Here is a 19,353-nt window from a genome sequence, read left to right as displayed (position 1 = left end):
GGTGTTTTATCTTTCAATCTTGTTGGGCAGACTTTCACCAATGGACTAGTGGCACATCCATTTATCCAATAATTTTGCAAAAAGAGCTGGCAACGGGGTTCCCAGCCCCAATTAATTAACTTTCATTAATAATTCTCTTCACATGTTTTGCCCTGATTCATCAGTAAGCAACTTAATTTTCTCAATAGACACTCCTCCATGGTATGTGAAATGTTGGAAGGCACCCGAGGATTCGGTTAGCCATGGCTTGTATAAGCAAAGGTTGGGAGGAGTGTCATCCATAAATAAAACTAAAGTACATGTGTAAACAAAAGAGAAAAGGGATGATCTACCTTGCTGGTAGAGATAACGTCCTTCATGGGAGCCGCTCTTTGAAAGTCTGTTTGACAAGGGGGTTAGAGTTCCCACTACCATTCGTTGACAACAACAAACACCTCTCAAAACTATACTTTTATGCCCTCTATATGATTTCAAAACTTAAAAGGCTCTAGCACATGATTTAATCCATGCTTCCATCTGCGAAGGGCCTATCTTTACATTATGTTGAGTCAGTAAACCTATTTCCCTCTATCTTAAGCAAGCAATTGAGTTGTTGTGATCCAACCATTTATATTGTGATCTATTTAATCATGTCTTTTATTCTTCCTTGTTTAGTACAAATTTTATCTGAATGAATATGACTTTGAAGGTTATCAATGATTATGAGGAGATTGTCACGATTGAGCGCGTAAGTTCTGCCATATAAGCTCTAATATAAAGGCTCTACTCGAAAGATAAGTACAATCTATTAATTGTTCTTTGACCAAGAACGAAGTTTGCCATCACCAATTATGATTTCCTATGCACCTTTATTTGTGATTTCCCTCTACTTGTTTCAAGTTGAGTTATATGAGGAAGTTGTTCACTAGAATGTCTTGTGTGAATTAATGTGATGCTTCTTGTCCGTATTTCATTTATCGACTCTTCACTCCATAAACATGTGGTCTTGTTTACTGAGTTCAATTTCGCTTGGGGACAAGCGAGGTCTAAGCTTGGGTGGAGTTGATACGTCCATTTTGCATCACTATTTTATATCATAATTTACTGTTATTCATTGATATATTTCATATTTAGAGATGATACTTATGTTATTTCACCTATTTTGCATGTTTCATGATTATTGGAGAATTACTCACCGGAGTCAGGATTCTGCTGGAAAAAGCACCGTCAGGATACAATATTTCTGAAGATCAACAATTGACGGAAAATATACCGAAGCTCTTATTTTTCCAGAAGAAGGAGCCATCCAAAAGGGGAGGCCGAGGAGGGCCGCCATGGGCCCTCCCCATAGGCCGGCGCGGCCACCAGGCCAGGCGCGCCACCACGTGGGGAGGGGGCCCACGACCCCCCTCGGCCATCTCCCTTTCGCGTACTTCATCGACCCGAAACCCTAAGGTGCAGAGGACGATCGAGAAGAGACACAGCCGCCTCTGCGGGGCGGAAAACACCAGAGAGAAAAGAGCTCTCCGGCAGGCTGAAATCCGTCGGGGAAATTCCCTCCCGGAGGGGGAAATCATCGCCATCGTCACCGTGATCGAGCTGGACTTCATTGGGATCATCATCATCATCATCTCCACCACCGACACCGTCATCTCCACCGCTGCACCTCGTCTCCGCTGTAACATCTAGGGTTGAATCTTGATTATTTCATAGGGGAAACTCTCCCGGTGTTGATTACTCCTTGTTATTGATGCTATTGAGTGAAACCATTGAACCAAGGTTTATGTTCAGATTGTTATTCATCATCATATCACCTCTGATCATGTTCCATATGATGTCTTGTGAGTAGTTCGTTTAGTTCTTGAGGACATAGGTGAAGTCTAAATGTTAGTAGTGAACTATGTTGAGTAATATTTAATGGTTTGATATTTAAGTTGTGGTGTTATTCTTCTAGTGGTGTCATGTGAACGTCGACTACTGATGTCTATGCACGCTTCTATTCCTGTAGACAGTGTTGGGCCTCCAAGAGCATAGGTTTGTAGAACAGCAGCAAGTTTCCCTTAAGTGAATCACCCAAGGTTTATCGAACTCAGGGAGGTAGAGGTCAAAGATATCCCTCTCAAGCAACTCTACAATTAAGATACAAGAAGTCTCTTGTGTCCCCAACACACCTTGATTATTAATATATAAATAAATACATGTGTTGCTGAACCAAGACGATCTCGAGTTACACAATATATATTCCATAAAAAGTAACACAATTTCTTTCGACAGATAATACAATTCAAATTACAGGAGATGGATGAGTATGGCCTTAGCGCTTTGTTGAAAACACAAGTACACAACTGAACATGCAAGCCTTGAGTTTGATGCGCGCGACATTAACTAAACCAATTAATCCTGTTGCAATCCGTGGCTTCTCAGCGTTTTGCCGGTGCACATCGCCGTGTGGGCCTGTGTACGTGGGGCCCACCACCGAACACCCGCTCCTTATCTTTCTGCGTTCCCATCTCATCCATCCCTGATCCCATCTGTCCTTCGCCCGCACCGCAATTGAGAGAGAGAGAGAGAGAGAGAGAGAGAGAGAGAGAGAGAGGGCCATAGCTGGAGAATCGACGTCCACCTCGCCGGAGCCGGTGACACTATGGCTCTCTGACGCGGAGAAAGAGACGGAAGATGCAAAAGACTTCCTCAAGATGAGCCCCAACCCCAACGTACATGCTTCTCCTCCTTCTCAATTTCTTCTGATACTACTCTTCTCTAATTTCTTGAATCGCATGATCTCGTGCCATCAATAATTGTTCCGGTTGTTAACATGACCAAGATGCATTGCTCCCTTACAACACCCATTTTATTCTCCTATGCTGCATCTAAGTCGCCAGACGTAGTTTGATGTGCTTGGACTGCAACCCTCTTACTGTTTGACAGTTGATTGATAGATTGAGAATAGTTAGCTTGGCTGAGAAACTAGGTTTGGAGATTTTTTTTTTTTGAACGGTGTAACCTACAGGAATTAAAAATGAAGCACGTCCATTTCTATCTTTGGTGAGATCAAGACATTTAACTAAATCTACTACAGAGAACTTTGCACTGCAAATTAAGTACTTCAGCTATAGAACTTAACTTCTTTTCAGTTTTAAGTAATACTTATGTGTGTACAACGAGTGCTCACCATGTAGTCAACAGTAGAGTGGTTCTTCAGTGCTTTTGATTGATACCTTTGTTGTTTCAACCCCCTAGCTGAAGTGTGGCTCTGGCCACAAAGTGAGTAGTTGAATTGTTGATGTTTGGATTCATCAACTGATTGATCGGTTGCTTCTTCTTGCAAGATTATGCTGCACTAACAGAAGGAATGCATTCTATTGCTATAGAAAATGATGTTACTAGCCCGCTAAATTTAGAACCCATCCTGTTCCTGTCTCATTTAGCTTTAATCTGCCTATGTGTACAACACAATTTATCAATTCTATGGAATGGTAGTCTTGAAGGGAAAAAAATCTTCTAGGCAGTGGTGGTCTTGTGCATGTTGCTTCTGTTCAAGCTAAAGTGACTGTATCCCTAGATATGTAATGCATTCACTGAACTTCTCTGCATTAGTTTTCTTTGGTCAGACTACTTTCCTGTGGTGGCAATCTCCCCTGTCGTCCCTTCCCCTACGAACGCGATCCGGGTGATGGTTCACGAATCCAGCGGCAGCAACAGTGTCACTTGGTATTTCGATTCCACTCCTCGCTGGACGCCTATTACCCAACTTATTCTAGCATATTTGATCTTGAAAATTTAATAATTATTCTCTAGGATCCATAGAGGTTATAGCATTCGACCCACACAGGTGTACTAGATATCTAGATCCATGTATTTTTTGTAACTGAAAGTGTAGTCACATCATGTACACTTAAATCTGTGAAATCTACACTGTTTATTTGTGAAGTAGCCCGTTGTAAGCCCCAGGAGTAGGAAAACACAGAGCGCGCAAGTAAGAGGGATTTATGTGCATGAGGTCACTACAAAGGACCGTGAGGTCGCCTCGCATTCCCAAGCATATGGGTAGGCTAAGCAACAGCTCGACACGCCCATGCACACAACACCCACCTCAAAGGCTCATGGTAGGCTTTCCAGGCCTGAGTGCTTCACCTTCCTGTGCACTTCACACATACACACACTGCACAGGATACAAGGGTAGAATACAGCTTGAATATCACAACATGACTATGTATGACACAAAAGATGGAAATAAGGTTCATATATATAGCAACGCTCTAATGAGCAAGATCCAAATGACACTCAGAGGACACATGTCCCAACATTACATCATACATAAGATAGCCAAATAGTCTGGGTACAGACAAGATCCAAATTGGACTAAGAGTCCTGAAGATAATCAAGCGGTGTTCCCATAACCAACATGCCACAGGCTGCTGCCTTAGGAACGATCCTGCTACGCAACGAAGTCGTCGTCCGTGAACTCGACAAAGTAGCCACCGGGGTACTGCTCATCATCTGTCGTACCTGTTTGTCGAAAAGCGTGTTCCGGAAAAAGAGGGAGAAAAACGAGGGTAAGTACCGTTGGCACGTACTTGCGAGACAAGACCAGCTATGCTTGCTGGTGGGCGGTGTAAACTTCGCCCGGCTATATGTGGAGTTTAGCGGCAACAAAGCACTAACCAATAGAGACACGCTACAACATCCGTCTAATAGAGAAGGTGAGAGAGCGCATAATCTAGCAGTTCTATACTCTGCAAACAACAACCCAGCCAGTGCGATCCCCCTTAGCCAAGAGGTACTAACAAGGCACTCACACAGTTGACAATTTTATATCCATTCCATTATAATAGGGCTAACTTACTACGCAAATAATTAGCAAGTTATTAGCGACAACTTTAGGTGTAAGTTGTTCTATGATCGAGTTAAACAGCTCCAAGTCGTCCATAACCGCGGACACGGCTTTCCGAAAAGATTTAACCCTGCAGGGGTGCACCAATGTTACCATACACGCATGCTCGAACCCGCATAGCAAGTGCGGAGTCTCACAACAAGACCGTTCCCAAATCAACAAGAATGCCTAGGGGGGCCACCCGACTAAGCTACCCGAAACGAAGTTCGGCCGTACTCCGATGCGGACTCAGGGTTTGCGTCGGCGGCTAGGCGTGCGAACCACACGCTTCGCTAAACGTCCCGCGGGGTACAGTACAGAATATAAACACCCGAAGGCAACAGGAAGTAAACACCCGAAGGCAACAGTAATAAACACCCGAAGGCAACAGTAAGTAAAGCATGGCATACATGGCATAGGCAAATAAAACCAAGGTTGTGGCCCCCTTTTCAACAGACTTGAGAAATGGTAATGGGTGATGGGGGGTCCCGATAAAACCTCCCACGAGTGGTTAGCGCGCTCAGTCTTAGAAACAGATAACAAGAACTCGGGTCCTAGGGGACATTAGCAAGTCAAAGTTCCGATGCTTTCGCAAAGGGGCTCACAGATGCCTCTGCATATTATAACCCTTAGCAATTTTAAGTTGTAGCAAAAGTTATCATCATCATTTTGAAAAAGGTGGTACATGTGTCAACATCCCAACAAGATATCCCGAACATTTCGAGATATCAACAGAAAACCCTAAACTCGCCTACGACTCGCAAAGCTGGCAAACAATAAACAATAGGTAGGGCGAGGAGGTGTATCTCGGACATATAGGTAACATGTGGATAGGACACGTGACACAACAGAATCGCAACATAAGGATAGCAATAGATCAAAAGAGCATGTAAAATGTAAAATAGGTGAAGGGGTGGGCTCGCCTGTCAGATCAGAGGTAGAAGCACCGACACGATCCTCCAGGGGGTGCTCGTACTCCTGCTCGTACTGCTCTGCGTCGGCGTCTACTCGAGAAGAACCAAATAGCACATACAAGGAAAGTAAAGGCACAAATCAATACAAGTAAATGCAATGCGCAATATGATGCATGATGGCATGGCAAGATGATTGTGCAAGGCAAAATTAAGTGGGGCGCTCATATTTCACATGAAATGATAAACACCCTCACATATAGTTTTAATTCAGATTTGCAATTTTTAATTTAACCATCCAGGGATGATGTCAATGATGCATGACGATGCAAGATTTGAATTCCTCTCAATTTTCTGATAAGAATAGACATAAAATTTGCACAATTTGGATTTGTAATTTGAGAGGTATGAATTATGCCATAATACTCATTTTAATTCAGATTTTAGTTATGTCCAAATTTTATTTATCCAAAAACTAAAACAAACTTCATAGTTGGAAAGTACATGAAAAACTGAGCAACATAGTTATCAAGTTTGTCAAAAATGGAATTGTTTAGGTGTAGTTTTAAATCATTTGGATTTGAACCAGGGAACAAAACTGAATGTTAAACACTACGAACTGAAAACGTGACAGCAGGTGTTCCTGTAGACATCGAATCTGCACGGATATTAAAGCGTTGAAAGAGAGAGCTCTGGGCAGTTCTAGACGAAGCTCTTGACAGTTTGAGCATGCTGGATATGCGAGGATTTGAATGGGACAGATTTGGGACGTTTAGATGCACCGTGGCGACGGCGAGGCTCGCCGGAAAACGGACGAGGAACGGCGGCGCTCGGCTGAACAGCTCGCAGCACCAACTTGCGACGAAGATGGCGTCGCGAATACTCAATGAAATCGAGTGATTCCAAAGCCAAAATTGTAGCACAAACTCGTGGCTTTACAACGGTGCAAAGATCTCTTACTGGAGTGGCTTGTACCGGCTGTGAGGTCCGTCGGAAGTCGGGGCCGCGGCATGGCAGTGTAACAGCAAAAACTGCGACCAGATATGAAACAGACATGCTAAACGAAAAGAATGGGCGTTCTATTCGACCGATCAAGGATTTGAACTTCGGTCGCCCAGATATAAATCGTGGCCGATACCAGTGTGCTATGTGTTCGAGTGTGAAAGAATTCAGACTCCAGCGAAAATAACAGGGTAGACTCCGTTACTGAACTTGCTGAAAAACGACACTCGCTATCTGAATTTCGACACTTGGAGGATAACGCATCAGCAGTATCGCGACCGAGGAGAATTGTGATGGCTGCGTCGTTCTGGTGCACGTTTGAGATGATGAAGAAGGGCAAGGAAAAGCTGGAGCGTGGCGACTGCTCACCGTGAGGCTGCCGGAAGAACGAGGCGGCTCGGGGACGGACGGAGACGAGGCGACGGCGACGGACTCCGGGAAGAAGACGCGACGGCGCGGATGATTCCGAGCAGAACTTGGCGTCCCCTGGTCCGTGAAGTAGACCAGGACGAAGACGGCGGCGCGGCGGTTCGATTCCCGCGGTCAGGTGAGGTCGCCGGCGTCCATGGCGACAACGGCGGTCGACGAAGCTCCGGGTAAAAACCCTCTTGTTTGCTTACAGAGAGGTGGAGGAAGAGATGGTGCGGCGCGGCGCGGGCGAGGAATAGTGGCTAGGGTTTGGCTCGGTCTCCTGGTGTATAAAGGAGGGGAAGAAGGGCAGGTGGCTTGCATCGGGAGAGAGGAGAAGATCATGTGGTGGTTAGCTGGTTCGTACGACGAGGAAGATGACGTACAGGAACCCTCTCCACACGTTGGAGTTGGGCCAGGGAAGGAGGGAAGATGGTGGGCTGCTCCGGTTGGGCTGCTGGGTTAGATTAGAATAGGCTTCTCCCTCTCTTTTATGAATTCTGATTTTATTTTGTTTTCAACTAAAAACCAATTTGTATATTTTGGTAACAGATGTTGTTTGAGTATTTGAAGAGGAAAGAATATGAGAGAACACACCGTACACTTATGATGATAGAAGGAGGAGATTAAAGAAGGGATTTACACATAGAGTTTGAAAAGAAGATATGGTCCAAAATTTTATGTTAAACACTTGTTTGGTAAAATAGCATAACCCAACCATTGAAATGGATTATTTCCACTTCAAATAAGTTGGCAAGATCAAGAAGAAGAGATGGATTGAGGTGACACCAAATTATAGAGAAATTTGGCATGACCCATGTGTGTTAGGTTAAAGAGATGGGGAAGATGGTGTGCCCTTCTTGGAACATCACAAGAGAAGGGGATGAGCCAAGAGAGAGATAGATAGAAACATCAAGCAACAAGAAAAGAACCAAAGCAAACCAAATGCAATTTGATAAAACCAAAGGTGTTGATATGCATGAATGCAACATGATGAGATGATGACAATGCTAGAAAGGTAAAAAGGATCTAGGTATTACTCTTGGGATGTTACAAACGCCCCCCCTTGAAGGAATCGCGCCCCGAGATTCTCAGGAAGAAGAGAAGAAGGACGGGTACTCGGAACGGAGTTGATCTTCCCGCTCCCAAGTTGCTTCTTTATCAGAATGGTGCGACCACTGCACCTTGAGGAACTTGACAGAGTTGTTGCGAGTACGGCGTTCAGCTTCATCAAGAATCCGAACGGGATGCTCTTTGTATGAGAGGTCTTCTTGGAGGTCAATGGACTCGTGATCAACTGCACGGCCCGGATCTTTGAAGCACTTCTTGAGCTGTGACACGTGGAAGACATCGTGCACTTTGGAGAGCTTCTCAGGGAGTTCAAGGAGGTAAGCGACTTCACCACGCTTTGCTAGAACTTTGAAAGGACCAATGTATCTTGGCGCCAGCTTGCCTTTGATACCGAAACGATGAGTGCCCCTCATAGGAGTAACACGAAGGTAGGCTTGATCACCAGGATGATATAACATATCACGGTGCCTGCTATCATAATAGCTTTTCTGCCGAGATTGTGCTATCTTCAGATTGTCACGAATGATTCTCACCTTTTCTTCAGCCTCGTTGATGACATCGGGGCCAAAGATTTGCCTTTCACCAGTTCCAGACCAGTTCAGAGGTGTTCTGCATTTGCGATCATAGAGAGCTTCGAAGGGTGCCATGCCCAAACTGGCTTGATAGCTGTTGTTGTAAGAGAACTCAGCGAAAGGAAGGCATTCTTCCCATTTCATGCCGAAGGAGATAACACAGGCACGGAGCATGTCCTCAAGAATCTGATTGACTCTTTCGACTTGCCCACTCGTTTGCGGATGATAAGCTGTGCTGAAGAGCAGATTAGTTCCCATAGCTTTCTGAAAGCTTGCCCAAAACTTGGAAGTGAAGATACTTCCGCGATCAGAGCTTATTTCCAAGGGAACACCATGAAGAGAAACAATCTTTGCAGTGTAGAGCTCAGCCAACTGATTAGCAGATATTGTTTCTTTGACAGGAAGGAAGTGAGCAACCTTGGAAAGACGGTCGATCACCACGAAGATAGCATCATTGCCTTTCCGAGACTTTGGAAAACCAGTCACAAAGTCCATCTCAATCTTATCCCATTTCCACTCAGGAATTTTCAGGGGTTGGAGGACACCGGCAGGTCTCTGATGTTCTGCTTTGACACGGCGACAGACATCACATTCTGAGACATAGCGAGCAACATCCCTTTTCATCCTAGTCCACCAATAGGTAGACTTGATATCGAGATACATCTTTGTGCTGCCAGGATGGATAGAAAGAGGAGTGTCGTGAGCTTCTTTGAGAATGAGGTTTCTCAGGTCTGGATCGTTCGGAACAACAAAACGACCTTGGAAGAAGAGAGTTCCTTGATCGTCGAGAGAGAAAGACTTGTACTTGGGCTTGTGCATATTCTCTTTGATATTCTTGCTGCAAATATCTCGCAACTGTCCTTTTCGGATCTTATCTTCAAGAGTTTGCGTGATCACCAAGTTTGCAAGGTAGCCTTGGGGAACAAGCTCAAGATTCAATTTCCTAAATTCTTCATAAAGAGCAGGTTGACTTTCTTGAATCATGAGGTTGTTGCAATAGGACTTGCAACTAAGGGCGTCAGCCATGACATTAGCTTTGCCTGGAGTGTAGCTGATAGACAGATCAAAGTCCTTGATGGTTTCCATCCATCTCGTTTGACGGAGGTTCGAGTTGGGTTGTGTGAAGATGTATTTGAGACTCTTGTGGTCGGTGAAGATCTCACATTGGTTGCCCAACAAGTATTGGCGCCATGTTATTAAAGCATGTAACACGGCTGCAAGCTCGAGATCATGTGTGGGATAGTTGAGTTCATGCTTTTTCAACTGACGAGAAGCATACGCCACAACTTGACGTTCTTGCATGAGGACAGCACCTAGTCCATGAAGAGAGGCATCACAGAATATCTGGAAAGGCTTAGAAGTATCTGGAAGAACAAGGACAGGTGTGGAAGTGAGCTTCTGCTTGAGGAGATCAAAGCTTTCTTGGCATTGAGGAGACCAAAAGAACTTCTTGTCTTTCTTCAGGAGATCGGTAAGAGGCTTGGCGATCTTGGAGAAATTCTCAACAAAGCGGCGGCAGTAACTTGCCAAACCGAGGAAACTTCTCACTTGCTTGACATTCTTCGGAGGAAGCCATTCAACGATCGCCTTGACGGTATCAGGATTGACAGCAATGCCTTTTCCCGAAATGACATGACCAAGATAGACGACTTGAGGAAGCCAAAATTCACATTTGGAGAACTTGGCATAGAGACGATGTTCACGAAGCTTCATGAGGATGAGGCGAAAATGCTCTTCATGCTCCTCATTGGACTTGGAGTAGACAAGGATATCATCAAGATAGACTACCACAAACTTGTCGAGGTACTCCATGAAAATGTAGTTCATCAACCGAGAGAAAGTGGCAGGAGCATTAGTGAGGCCAAAGGACATGACGGTGTATTCGTAGAGACCATAACGAGTTTTGAAGGCTGTCTTGGGTACATCCTCCTTGCGGATTTTGATTTGGTGATAACCACTTCTCAAATCCATCTTAGAGAACACAGTTGCACCCGCAAGCTGATCAAAGAGCTCATTGATGCGAGGAAGAGGATATGTATTCTTGATCGTTTTCTCATTGAGAGGGCGGTAGTCAACCACCAATCGATCAGTTTTATCCTTTTTCTTCACGAAGATGGTAGGACATCCCAATGGAGAAGTGCTTGGCTGAATGAAACCAAGTTTTTGCAACTCGTCAAGCTGCTTCTTGAGTTCAGCCAACTCATTGGGACCCATTTTGTATGGCCGCTTTGAGATAGGAGCTGTTCCAGGCTCTAAATCAATGACGAACTCAACAGCCCTGTCAGGTGGCATACCTGGAAGTTCTTCAGGAAAGACATCAGGAAAGTCGCAAACCACCGGTATAGACTCAAGCTCCGGAAGAGAACTAGGATTCAAAGCAAAGAGCTGAACGGAAGGTGTTTGGGAAGGTGTATAGGTCAAGAATCCTGTTGAAGTAGGAAGAGAAACTGAATGCGTGGCGCAATCAATGACAACTTTGTTGGCCTTCAACCAATCCATGCCAAGGATGACATTAATGCCAGAGTTTCGAAGGAGTATCAAGGAGGCGAGAAAGATATGGTTTCCAATTTGAATTTGGTTACCATGGCTTATCTTCGAAGATATCATTTGTCCTCCGGGAGAGTGAACCACGAGATTAGACGGCAAAAGAAAAACACAACAAACTCGTGCATGTGCGAAACTTTGAGAGATGAAAGAATGTGACGCTCCGATATCAAACAGAACTGTAGCTAAGAAAGGGTTGGTGGAAGGACGAGGAACCATTAGTCTAGTAAAGCTGAAACAGAACTTTTGCTGAACTTGAGATCTCCGTGGAACAGAAAGAGGGGTGGGAGGGCGGGAAACAAAACCTTCGGACGAGGCACGTAGGTGGGTTGCACCGGAACAACAGATGAACCAAGATAGCAACGGAACAACGAAAGAACATGTTAGCATGAAAATACTAACAATTGCAAAGGAAGAGATTATATGTGGAGATTGACAAAGGATGATAATGAAGCAACCATAGTACAGAAAATTTTATAAATACTTTTCCCTATGGCACTATGGTTTCACACAAACACGTCCAAGCCTAGATGAAACAAGATAAGAATAGAGTAAAACCGTTGCTCTTCCTTACCAGAGGGAGGGTGGGTGGGGTAAGAAATAAAAGCAGAATTCCTACTCTCGCGCACAATTTTTCCTATGTAGCTACTAAAATATTAGTTTCTAGACTCAACTTCGTCCGCTGCAAGGGCTCCTAAAGGCAGTCCTGCTCTGATACCAAGTCTGTAAGCCCCAGGAGTAGGAAAACCCAGAGCGCGCAGGTAAGAGGGGTTTATGTGCATGAGGTCACTACAAAGGACCGTGAGGTCGCCTCGCATTCCCAAGCATATGGGTAGGCCAAGCAACAGCTCGACACGCCCATGCACACAACACCCACCTCAAAGGCTCACGGTAGGCTTTCCAGGCCTGAGTGCTTCACCTTCCTGTGCACTTCACACATACACACACTGTGCACAGGATACAAGGGTAGAATACAGCTTGAATATCACAACATGACTATGTATGACACAAAAGATGGAAATAAGGTTCATATATATAGCAACGCTCTAATGAGCAAGATCCAAATGACACTCAGAGGACACATGTCCCAACATTACATCATACATAAGATAGCCAAATAGTCTGGGTACAGACAAGATCCAAATTGGACTAAGAGTCCTGAAGATAATCAAGCGGTGTTCCCATAACCAACATGCCACAGGCTGCTGCCTTAGGAACGATCCTGCTACGCAACGAAGTCGTCGTCCGTGAACTCGACAAAGTAGCCACCTGCGTACTGCTCATCATCTGTCGTACCTGTTTGTCGAAAAGCGTGTTCCGGAAAAAGAGGGAGAAAAACGAGGGTAAGTACCGTTGGCACGTACTTGCGAGACAAGACCAGCTATGCTTGCTGGTGGGCGGTGTAAACTTCGCCCGGCTATATGTGGAGTTTAGCGGCAGCAAAGCACTAACCAATAGAGACACGCTACAACATCCGTCTAATAGAGAAGGTGAGAGAGCGCATAATCTAGCAGTTCTATACTCTGCAAACAACAACCCAGCCAGTGCGATCCCCCTTAGCCAAGAGGTACTAACAAGGCACTCACACAGTTGACAATTTTATATCCATTCCATTATAATAGGGCTAACTTACTACGCAAATAATTAGCAAGTTATTAGCGACAACATTAGGTGTAAGTTGTTCTATGATCGAGTTAAACAGCTCCAAGTCGTCCATAACCGCGGACACGGCTTTCCGAAAAGATTTAACCCTGCAGGGGTGCACCAATGTTACCATACACGCATGCTCGAACCCACATAGCAAGTGCGGAGTCTCACAACAAGACCGTTCCCAAATCAACAAGAATGTCTAGGGGGGCCACCCGACTAAGCTACCCGAAACGAATTTCGGCCGTACTCCGATGCGGACTCAGGGTTTGCGTCGGCGGCTAGGCGTGCGAACCACACGCTTCGCTAAACGTCCCGCGGGGTACAGTACAGAATATAAACACCCGAAGGCAACAGGAAGTAAACACCCGAAGGCAACAGTAATAAACACCCGAAGGCAACAGTAAGTAAAGCATGGCATACATGGCATAGGCAAATAAAACCAAGGTTGTGGCCCCCTTTTCAACAGACTTGAGAAATGGTAATGGGTGATGGGGGGTCCCGATAAAACCTCCCACGAGTGGTTAGCGCGCTCAGTCTTAGAAACAGATAACAAGAACTCGGGTCCTAGGGGATATTAGCAAGTCAAAGTTCCGATGCTTTCGCAAAGGGGCTCACAGATGCCTCTGCATATTATAACCCTTAGCAATTTTAAGTTGTAGCAAAAGTTATCATCATCATTTTGAAAAAGGTGGTACATGTGTCAACATCCCAACAAGATATCCCGAACATTTCGAGATATCAACAGAAAACCCTAAACTCGCCTACGACTCGCAAAGCTGGCAAACAACAAACAATAGGTAGGGCGAGGAGGTGTATCTCGGACATATAGGTAACATGTGGATAGGACACGTGACACAACAGAATCGCAACATAAGGATAGCAATAGATCAAAAGAGCATGTAAAATGTAAAATAGGTGAAGGGGTGGGCTCGCCTGTCAGATCAGAGGTAGAAGCACCGACACGATCCTCCAGGGGGTGCTCGTACTCCTGCTCGTACTGCTCTGCGTCGGCGTCTACTCGAGAAAAACCAAATAGCACATACAAGGAAAGTAAAGGCACAAATCAATACAAGTAAATGCAATGCGCAATATGATGCATGATGGCATGGCAAGATGATTGTGCAAGGCAAAATTAAGTGGGGCGCTCATATTTCACATGAAATGATAAACACCCTCACATATAGTTTTAATTCAGATTTGCAATTTTTAATTTAACCATCCAGGGATGATGTCAATGATGCATGACGATGCAAGATTTGAATTCCTCTCAATTTTCTGATAAGAATAGACATAAAATTTGCACAATTTGGATTTGTAATTTGAGAGGTATGAATTATGCCATAATACTCATTTTAATTCAGATTTTAGTTATGTCCAAATTTTATTTATCCAAAAACTAAAACAAACTTCATAGTTGGAAAGTACATGAAAAACTGAGCAACATAGTTATCAAGTTTGTCAAAAATGGAATTGTTTAGGTGTAGTTTTAAATCATTTGGATTTGAACCAGGGAACAAAACTGAATGTTAAACACTACGAACTGAAAACGTGACAGCAGGTGTTCCTATAGACATCGAATCTGCACAGATATTAAAGCGTTGAAAGAGAGAGATCTGGGCAGTTCTAGACGAAGCTCTTGACAGTTTGAGCATGCTGGATATGCGAGGATTTGAATGGGGCAGATTTGGGACGTTTAGATGCACCGTGGCGACGGCGAGGCTCGCCGGAAAACGGACGAGGAACGGCGGCGCTCGGCTGAACAGCTCGCAGCACCAACTTGCGACGAAGATGGCGTCGCGAATACTCAATGAAATCGAGTGATTCCAAAGGCAAAATTGTAGCCCAAACTCGTGGCTTTACAACGGTGCAAAGATCTCTTACTGGAGTGGCTTGTACCGGCTGTGAGGTCCGTCGGAAGTCGGGGCCGCGGCATGGCAGTGTAACAGCAAAAACTGCGACCAGATATGAAACAGACACGCTAAACGAAAAGAATGGGCGTTCTATTCGCCCGATCTAGGATTTGAACTTCGGTCGCCCAGATATAAATCGTGGCCGATACCAGTGTGCTATGTGTTCGAGTGTGAAAGAATTCAGACTCCAGCGAAAATAACAGGGTAGACTCCGTTACTGAACTTGCTGAAAAACGACACTTGCTATCTGAATTTCGACACTTGGAGGATAACGCATCAGCAGTATCGCGACGGAGGAGAATTGTGATGGCTGCGTCGTTCTGGTGCACGTTTGAGATGATGAAGAAGGGCAAGGAAAAGCTGGAGCGTGGCGACTGCTCACCGTGAGGCTGCCGGAAGAACGAGGCGGCTCGGGGACGGACGGAGACGAGGCGACGGCGACGGACTCCAGGAAGAAGACGCGACGGCGCGGATGATTCCGAGCAGAACTTGGCGTCCCCTGGTCCGTGAAGTAGACCAGGACGAAGACGGCGGCGCGGCGGTTCGATTCCCGCGGTCAGGTGAGGTCGCCGGCGTCCATGGCGACAACGGCGGTCGACGAAGCTCCGGGTAAAAACCCTCTTGTTTGCTTACAGAGAGGTGGAGGAAGAGATGGTGCGGCGCGGCGCGGGCGAGGAAGAGTGGCTAGGGTTTGGCTCGGTCTCCTGGTGTATAAAGGAGGGGAAGAAGGGCAGGTGGCTTGCATCGGGAGAGAGGAGAAGATCATGTGGTGGTTAGCTGGTTCGTACGACGAGGAAGATGACGTACAGGAACCCTCTCCACACGTTGGAGTTGGGCCAGGGAAGGAGGGAAGATGGTGGGCTGCTCCGGTTGGGCTGCTGGGTTAGATTAGAATAGGCTTCTCCCTCTCTTTTATGAATTCTGATTTTATTTTGTTTTCAACTAAAAACCAATTTGTATATTTTGGTAACAGATGTTGTTTGAGTATTTGAAGAGGAAAGAATATGAGAGAACACACCGTACACTTATGATGATAGAAGGAGGAGATTAAAGAAGGGATTTACACATAGAGTTTGAAAAGAAGATATGGTCCAAAATTTTATGTTAAACACTTGTTTGGTAAAATAGCATAACCCAACCATTGAAATGGATTATTTCCACTTCAAATAAGTTGGCAAGATCAAGAAGAAGAGATGGATTGAGGTGACACCAAATTATAGAGAAATTTGGCATGACCCATGTGTGTTAGGTTAAAGAGATGGGGAAGATGGTGTGCCCTTCTTGGAACATCACAAGAGAAGGGGATGAGCCAAGAGAGAGATAGAGAGAAACATCAAGCAACAAGAAAAGAACCAAAGCAAACCAAATGCAATTTGATAAAACCAAAGGTGTTGATATGCATGAATGCAACATGATGAGATGATGACAATGCTAGAAAGGTAAAAAGGATCTAGGTATTACTCTTGGGATGTTACACCCGTGAATTGCAGTATTTAGCATGGTGATCAGGGAAAGCTTCCATAGAGGTTTGGTTTTGGAATCATAACTTAAATAGTCTTTTCACTTAATTTAGCCGAAAATTGTAGTATCCTTCGTTGATGAGTTCCTGGATCAGGGTACTGTGTGCTCAACATCTCAAGTGTATTGATGGATACAAAAGAAAAAAGATTATGTTTTATGGAATATGGCATTTCATTGTGAAGCCACTGAACTTAATCTTCTCAGCATGGTTGTCAAATTTCTATTCAATCTTCAGACAGTTATTTCACCATTCCGTTATGTTGATTTTCTAGGAACCAAATTGAATGATGGGTTCCGAAAAAAGGCTAATTACTTATGTAAGAAGTGAATCTATGTTCCATTTTGTTTTGTAGCATCTTTTAGCAAAGCCCTTTGGCATATGAGGATTCTTATTTAGATTTTTGGGCTTGCATAGGAAAGGAATATGTAACTAGCAATAAATATACCTTTATTTCGCCAGATATTTACTATGCATGAGAAGGCTTGCATGTAGTGTTGATGGATTAGTGGCTGTAACACAGACTTACAAAACTGCTTGCTGCCATGCACACTTAGGCTTACCGATTCTCTGTCCTCAGTTTGGCATATGCAAGTTGGTAGTATCTGGTCACCAAGTGGAGCTTATTATGGAAAGGGGCCAGCGGTTTGAGTCGAGTGAGATTCGGGTTGCCACTGAGCCAGAGTTGTTTGAAATGAATCGACATGCTGTCGCGGTATGCGCATTGCTTGGTCCTGTTTGATCGTCTGTGTTCATTGTGGATGCTAATGCTAATTTGGTTTTGCAGGGTAAAAGATTTAGGAGCAAGATTGTGAGATATGGCTCTCCAGCCTAACCAGGGATGGTGGTTCTGGTTTTGCGGCGGTTGTAACTGCAAGTCAGTTCAGGCAGGACCCGTCTATAAGTGTAGAAACGAAAAGAGTCGCTGCAAGAGTGCGAACCCTAGGTTAGTGTGGATTGCAGCAGATGCATTTTCTGTCTTTTATTTTGGCATGGTATTCCGGCTAAAACCATTTCTTCTGTTTTTGTTTTCATGTTCCCCATCTGGAGATGATGGGGCTTCTGTGGAGATTGTTTTTTTTTGGGTGATATGGGGCAGGGTTTGGTTGGCAAGCCTGTTGTCATCCTTTTTTTTTCATGTTTCGCATCTGGAGATGATGGGGCTTCTGTGGAGATTGTTTTTTTGGGTGATATGGGGCAGGGTTTGGTTGGCAAGCCTGTTGCCATCCTGGCTGCCGAGAATGGCGTCCCCTTTTCTGCTGTGCCCCTACAGAACTAGCTGCTTTGACGGGCAGAAGCTACATTGTTGATGTCAGGGTGTGCCGGTATTTGTTTCGCGGTGAGGACAATTCCTTCCAGGTCTCTAGCTTCTGTGCTGAAGGAAGTTCTGTCTTTGTTGGCCATGATGCTTCGCTTATAGTCGTTGGTAAAGCGCCTAAGTGGCTGGCTCTCTCCGGTGAGGGCTCTGCTATCAAGGAGACTGGTGTTAGTGCGGCCTCTCTCTTGCTATTTCAGTTATTTTAAGTTTAGCTTTATTTGCATGTGTCCCTAACTGATCTTAGTCTTGAAAGATCTTGAGATACTGAGGCTGAGGCAGCGCTTGCTCTTTCGTCTGATGATGCACGTTTGCACACTCCGCTGCGCGCATGCCTTGGTCTGTGCGCCTTACCAAGTGTATCTGCTGAGACCTTTTTTTGTTCCAGGAAACTCCAGGTGAGAAGTCCTCGGTTGTCATCGGTCAGACTGATGATCTGGGCATTGCTGATGATGAACTGCTTTTGGATAGCCATTCTGAGAAAAGGTGACCACTCTAACTGATTTTGCTGCTTCTACTTGGTAGTGGGGTGATGGGCGTTGACTGCCGTGTTCTTTTTCGCAGGGAAGGTAATGCCAAGAGGCTGCTACTCTCATAAGGCGGCGAGAAAGCTGGTGCTGAGAAGGCAGGAAGGAAGGTACCGTGATCGATGGCATGCAGCAATGCTGTGTTTTCTTTTTCCCTATAGTTGTGTGTTGCCTTACTAGGCAGAATTGTGTTTGTGTTTTCAGAATGCTCGGAAGTCCAATTAGGTACTGTTCGATTGAAGCGTGTTGCAGCGGAAAGGCGTGATGCGCACACGCAAGGATGATGTTCCTCCTTGCGTTTTATCAGAGTGTTGCCGTCTCATGAAGCCAAACCTGGTTTGTTGTTTATGTCGTCGTTCAAGTACTTAGCAGAGAACTATTGAATGGGCCATGTATCTGTATTGAGTATGATGACTGTGCTGTTTGTGTCGTACCTTATATCACTTTGTGGTCTGTGCTGAAGATTTGGTCAGGCGTGTGTATGCTACCTGATGAATCTGTCGAGGACGCAACCGTGTCTTAGTAGCCGGGCCTCATGGGAAGCACGGTATTCCCGAGCAACCATCTCATCCCATGGAGCTGCGCATCAATCTCATCTGGCAGCGTGCTTGGCTGACCCATTATTTACAGGCGAAGCCGTGATGAGCCCTCACCGTCCTGTATATAGGCGGCGCCTATTCTTTCCAGTTCATTAGCGAGAGCGTGGCAAGAAATGAGGACGGCCTGGTGCTAAAATCGACATGGCATGAGAAAATTAATCGATGGGGAACAAGGAAGGTAATCTGTAACAACGAATATACTGCTAGCAGAGTTGGGACAGATCCCCTCTACCATTCGGTTGCCTGCCACTGCCGGCAAGCTCCATGGCAGAATGCTGCTTCAGCACCTTCGCACTGTCTCGATTCTACTATAAATGTTAACAACGATATTGTGTCGGTGTTCGTGATACCTAACAAACCAGTGATAGTATTCTTATATGCAAATAGCAGCTGCTCTAACAGGCCTGAAAGACAATGTATCTGGCGTGCGGGTCGCTAAGTTGTGTACGTCGTGAGAAGGGCACACCACAAGG

General features: G+C 45.1%; 1 protein-coding gene across 11 annotated transcripts; it reads left to right on the top strand.

Moving 5' to 3' along the window:
* The first annotated feature begins 2,514 nt into the window (after positions 1 to 2,514).
* LOC139838402 (uncharacterized) lies at positions 2,515 to 18,737 on the top strand. 11 transcript variants are annotated; one of them, XR_011754782.1, is made up of 7 exons: positions 2,515 to 2,693; positions 3,577 to 3,690; positions 17,020 to 17,154; positions 17,227 to 17,385; positions 17,490 to 18,240; positions 18,319 to 18,391; positions 18,486 to 18,737. XR_011754782.1 is itself a non-coding variant. In XM_071827894.1 (7 exons), the coding sequence occupies exons 4-7, from the start codon at positions 17,258 to 17,260 to the stop codon at positions 18,544 to 18,546; spliced, it is 360 nt and encodes a 119-aa protein (XP_071683995.1). In that variant the 5' UTR covers positions 2,515 to 2,693; positions 3,577 to 3,690; positions 17,020 to 17,154; positions 17,227 to 17,257; the 3' UTR covers positions 18,547 to 18,737. The 11 variants fall into 11 exon arrangements, 3 of the variants coding, with proteins under 3 accessions (XP_071683995.1, XP_071683996.1, XP_071683998.1); XR_011754806.1 differs by having other exon boundaries at positions 17,227 to 17,778; positions 18,143 to 18,240; XR_011754785.1 differs by having other exon boundaries at positions 17,227 to 17,924; positions 18,143 to 18,240.
* Positions 18,738 to 19,353: the final 616 nt, after the last annotated feature.

Source organism: Lolium perenne, chromosome 1 (assembly GCF_019359855.2).
Source record: "Lolium perenne isolate Kyuss_39 chromosome 1, Kyuss_2.0, whole genome shotgun sequence".
Taxonomy (NCBI): Eukaryota; Viridiplantae; Streptophyta; class Magnoliopsida; order Poales; family Poaceae; genus Lolium; species Lolium perenne.
Note: the sequence above shows the minus strand (reverse complement) of the source record. Positions and strands in the feature narration are given on the sequence as shown.

Bases quoted from the DNA above. Each gene is read 5' to 3' on its own strand.
- LOC139838402 (XM_071827894.1), top strand. From the start codon at position 17,258: ATGGCTCTCCAGCCTAACCAGGGATGGTGGTTCTGGTTTTGCGGCGGT. The intron at 18,241-18,318 runs GTGACCACTCTA...TCTTTTTCGCAG, and splicing joins GATAGCCATTCTGAGAAAAG to GGAAGGTAATGCCAAGAGGC. The intron at 18,392-18,485 runs GTACCGTGATCG...TTGTGTTTTCAG, and splicing joins CTGAGAAGGCAGGAAGGAAG to AATGCTCGGAAGTCCAATTA.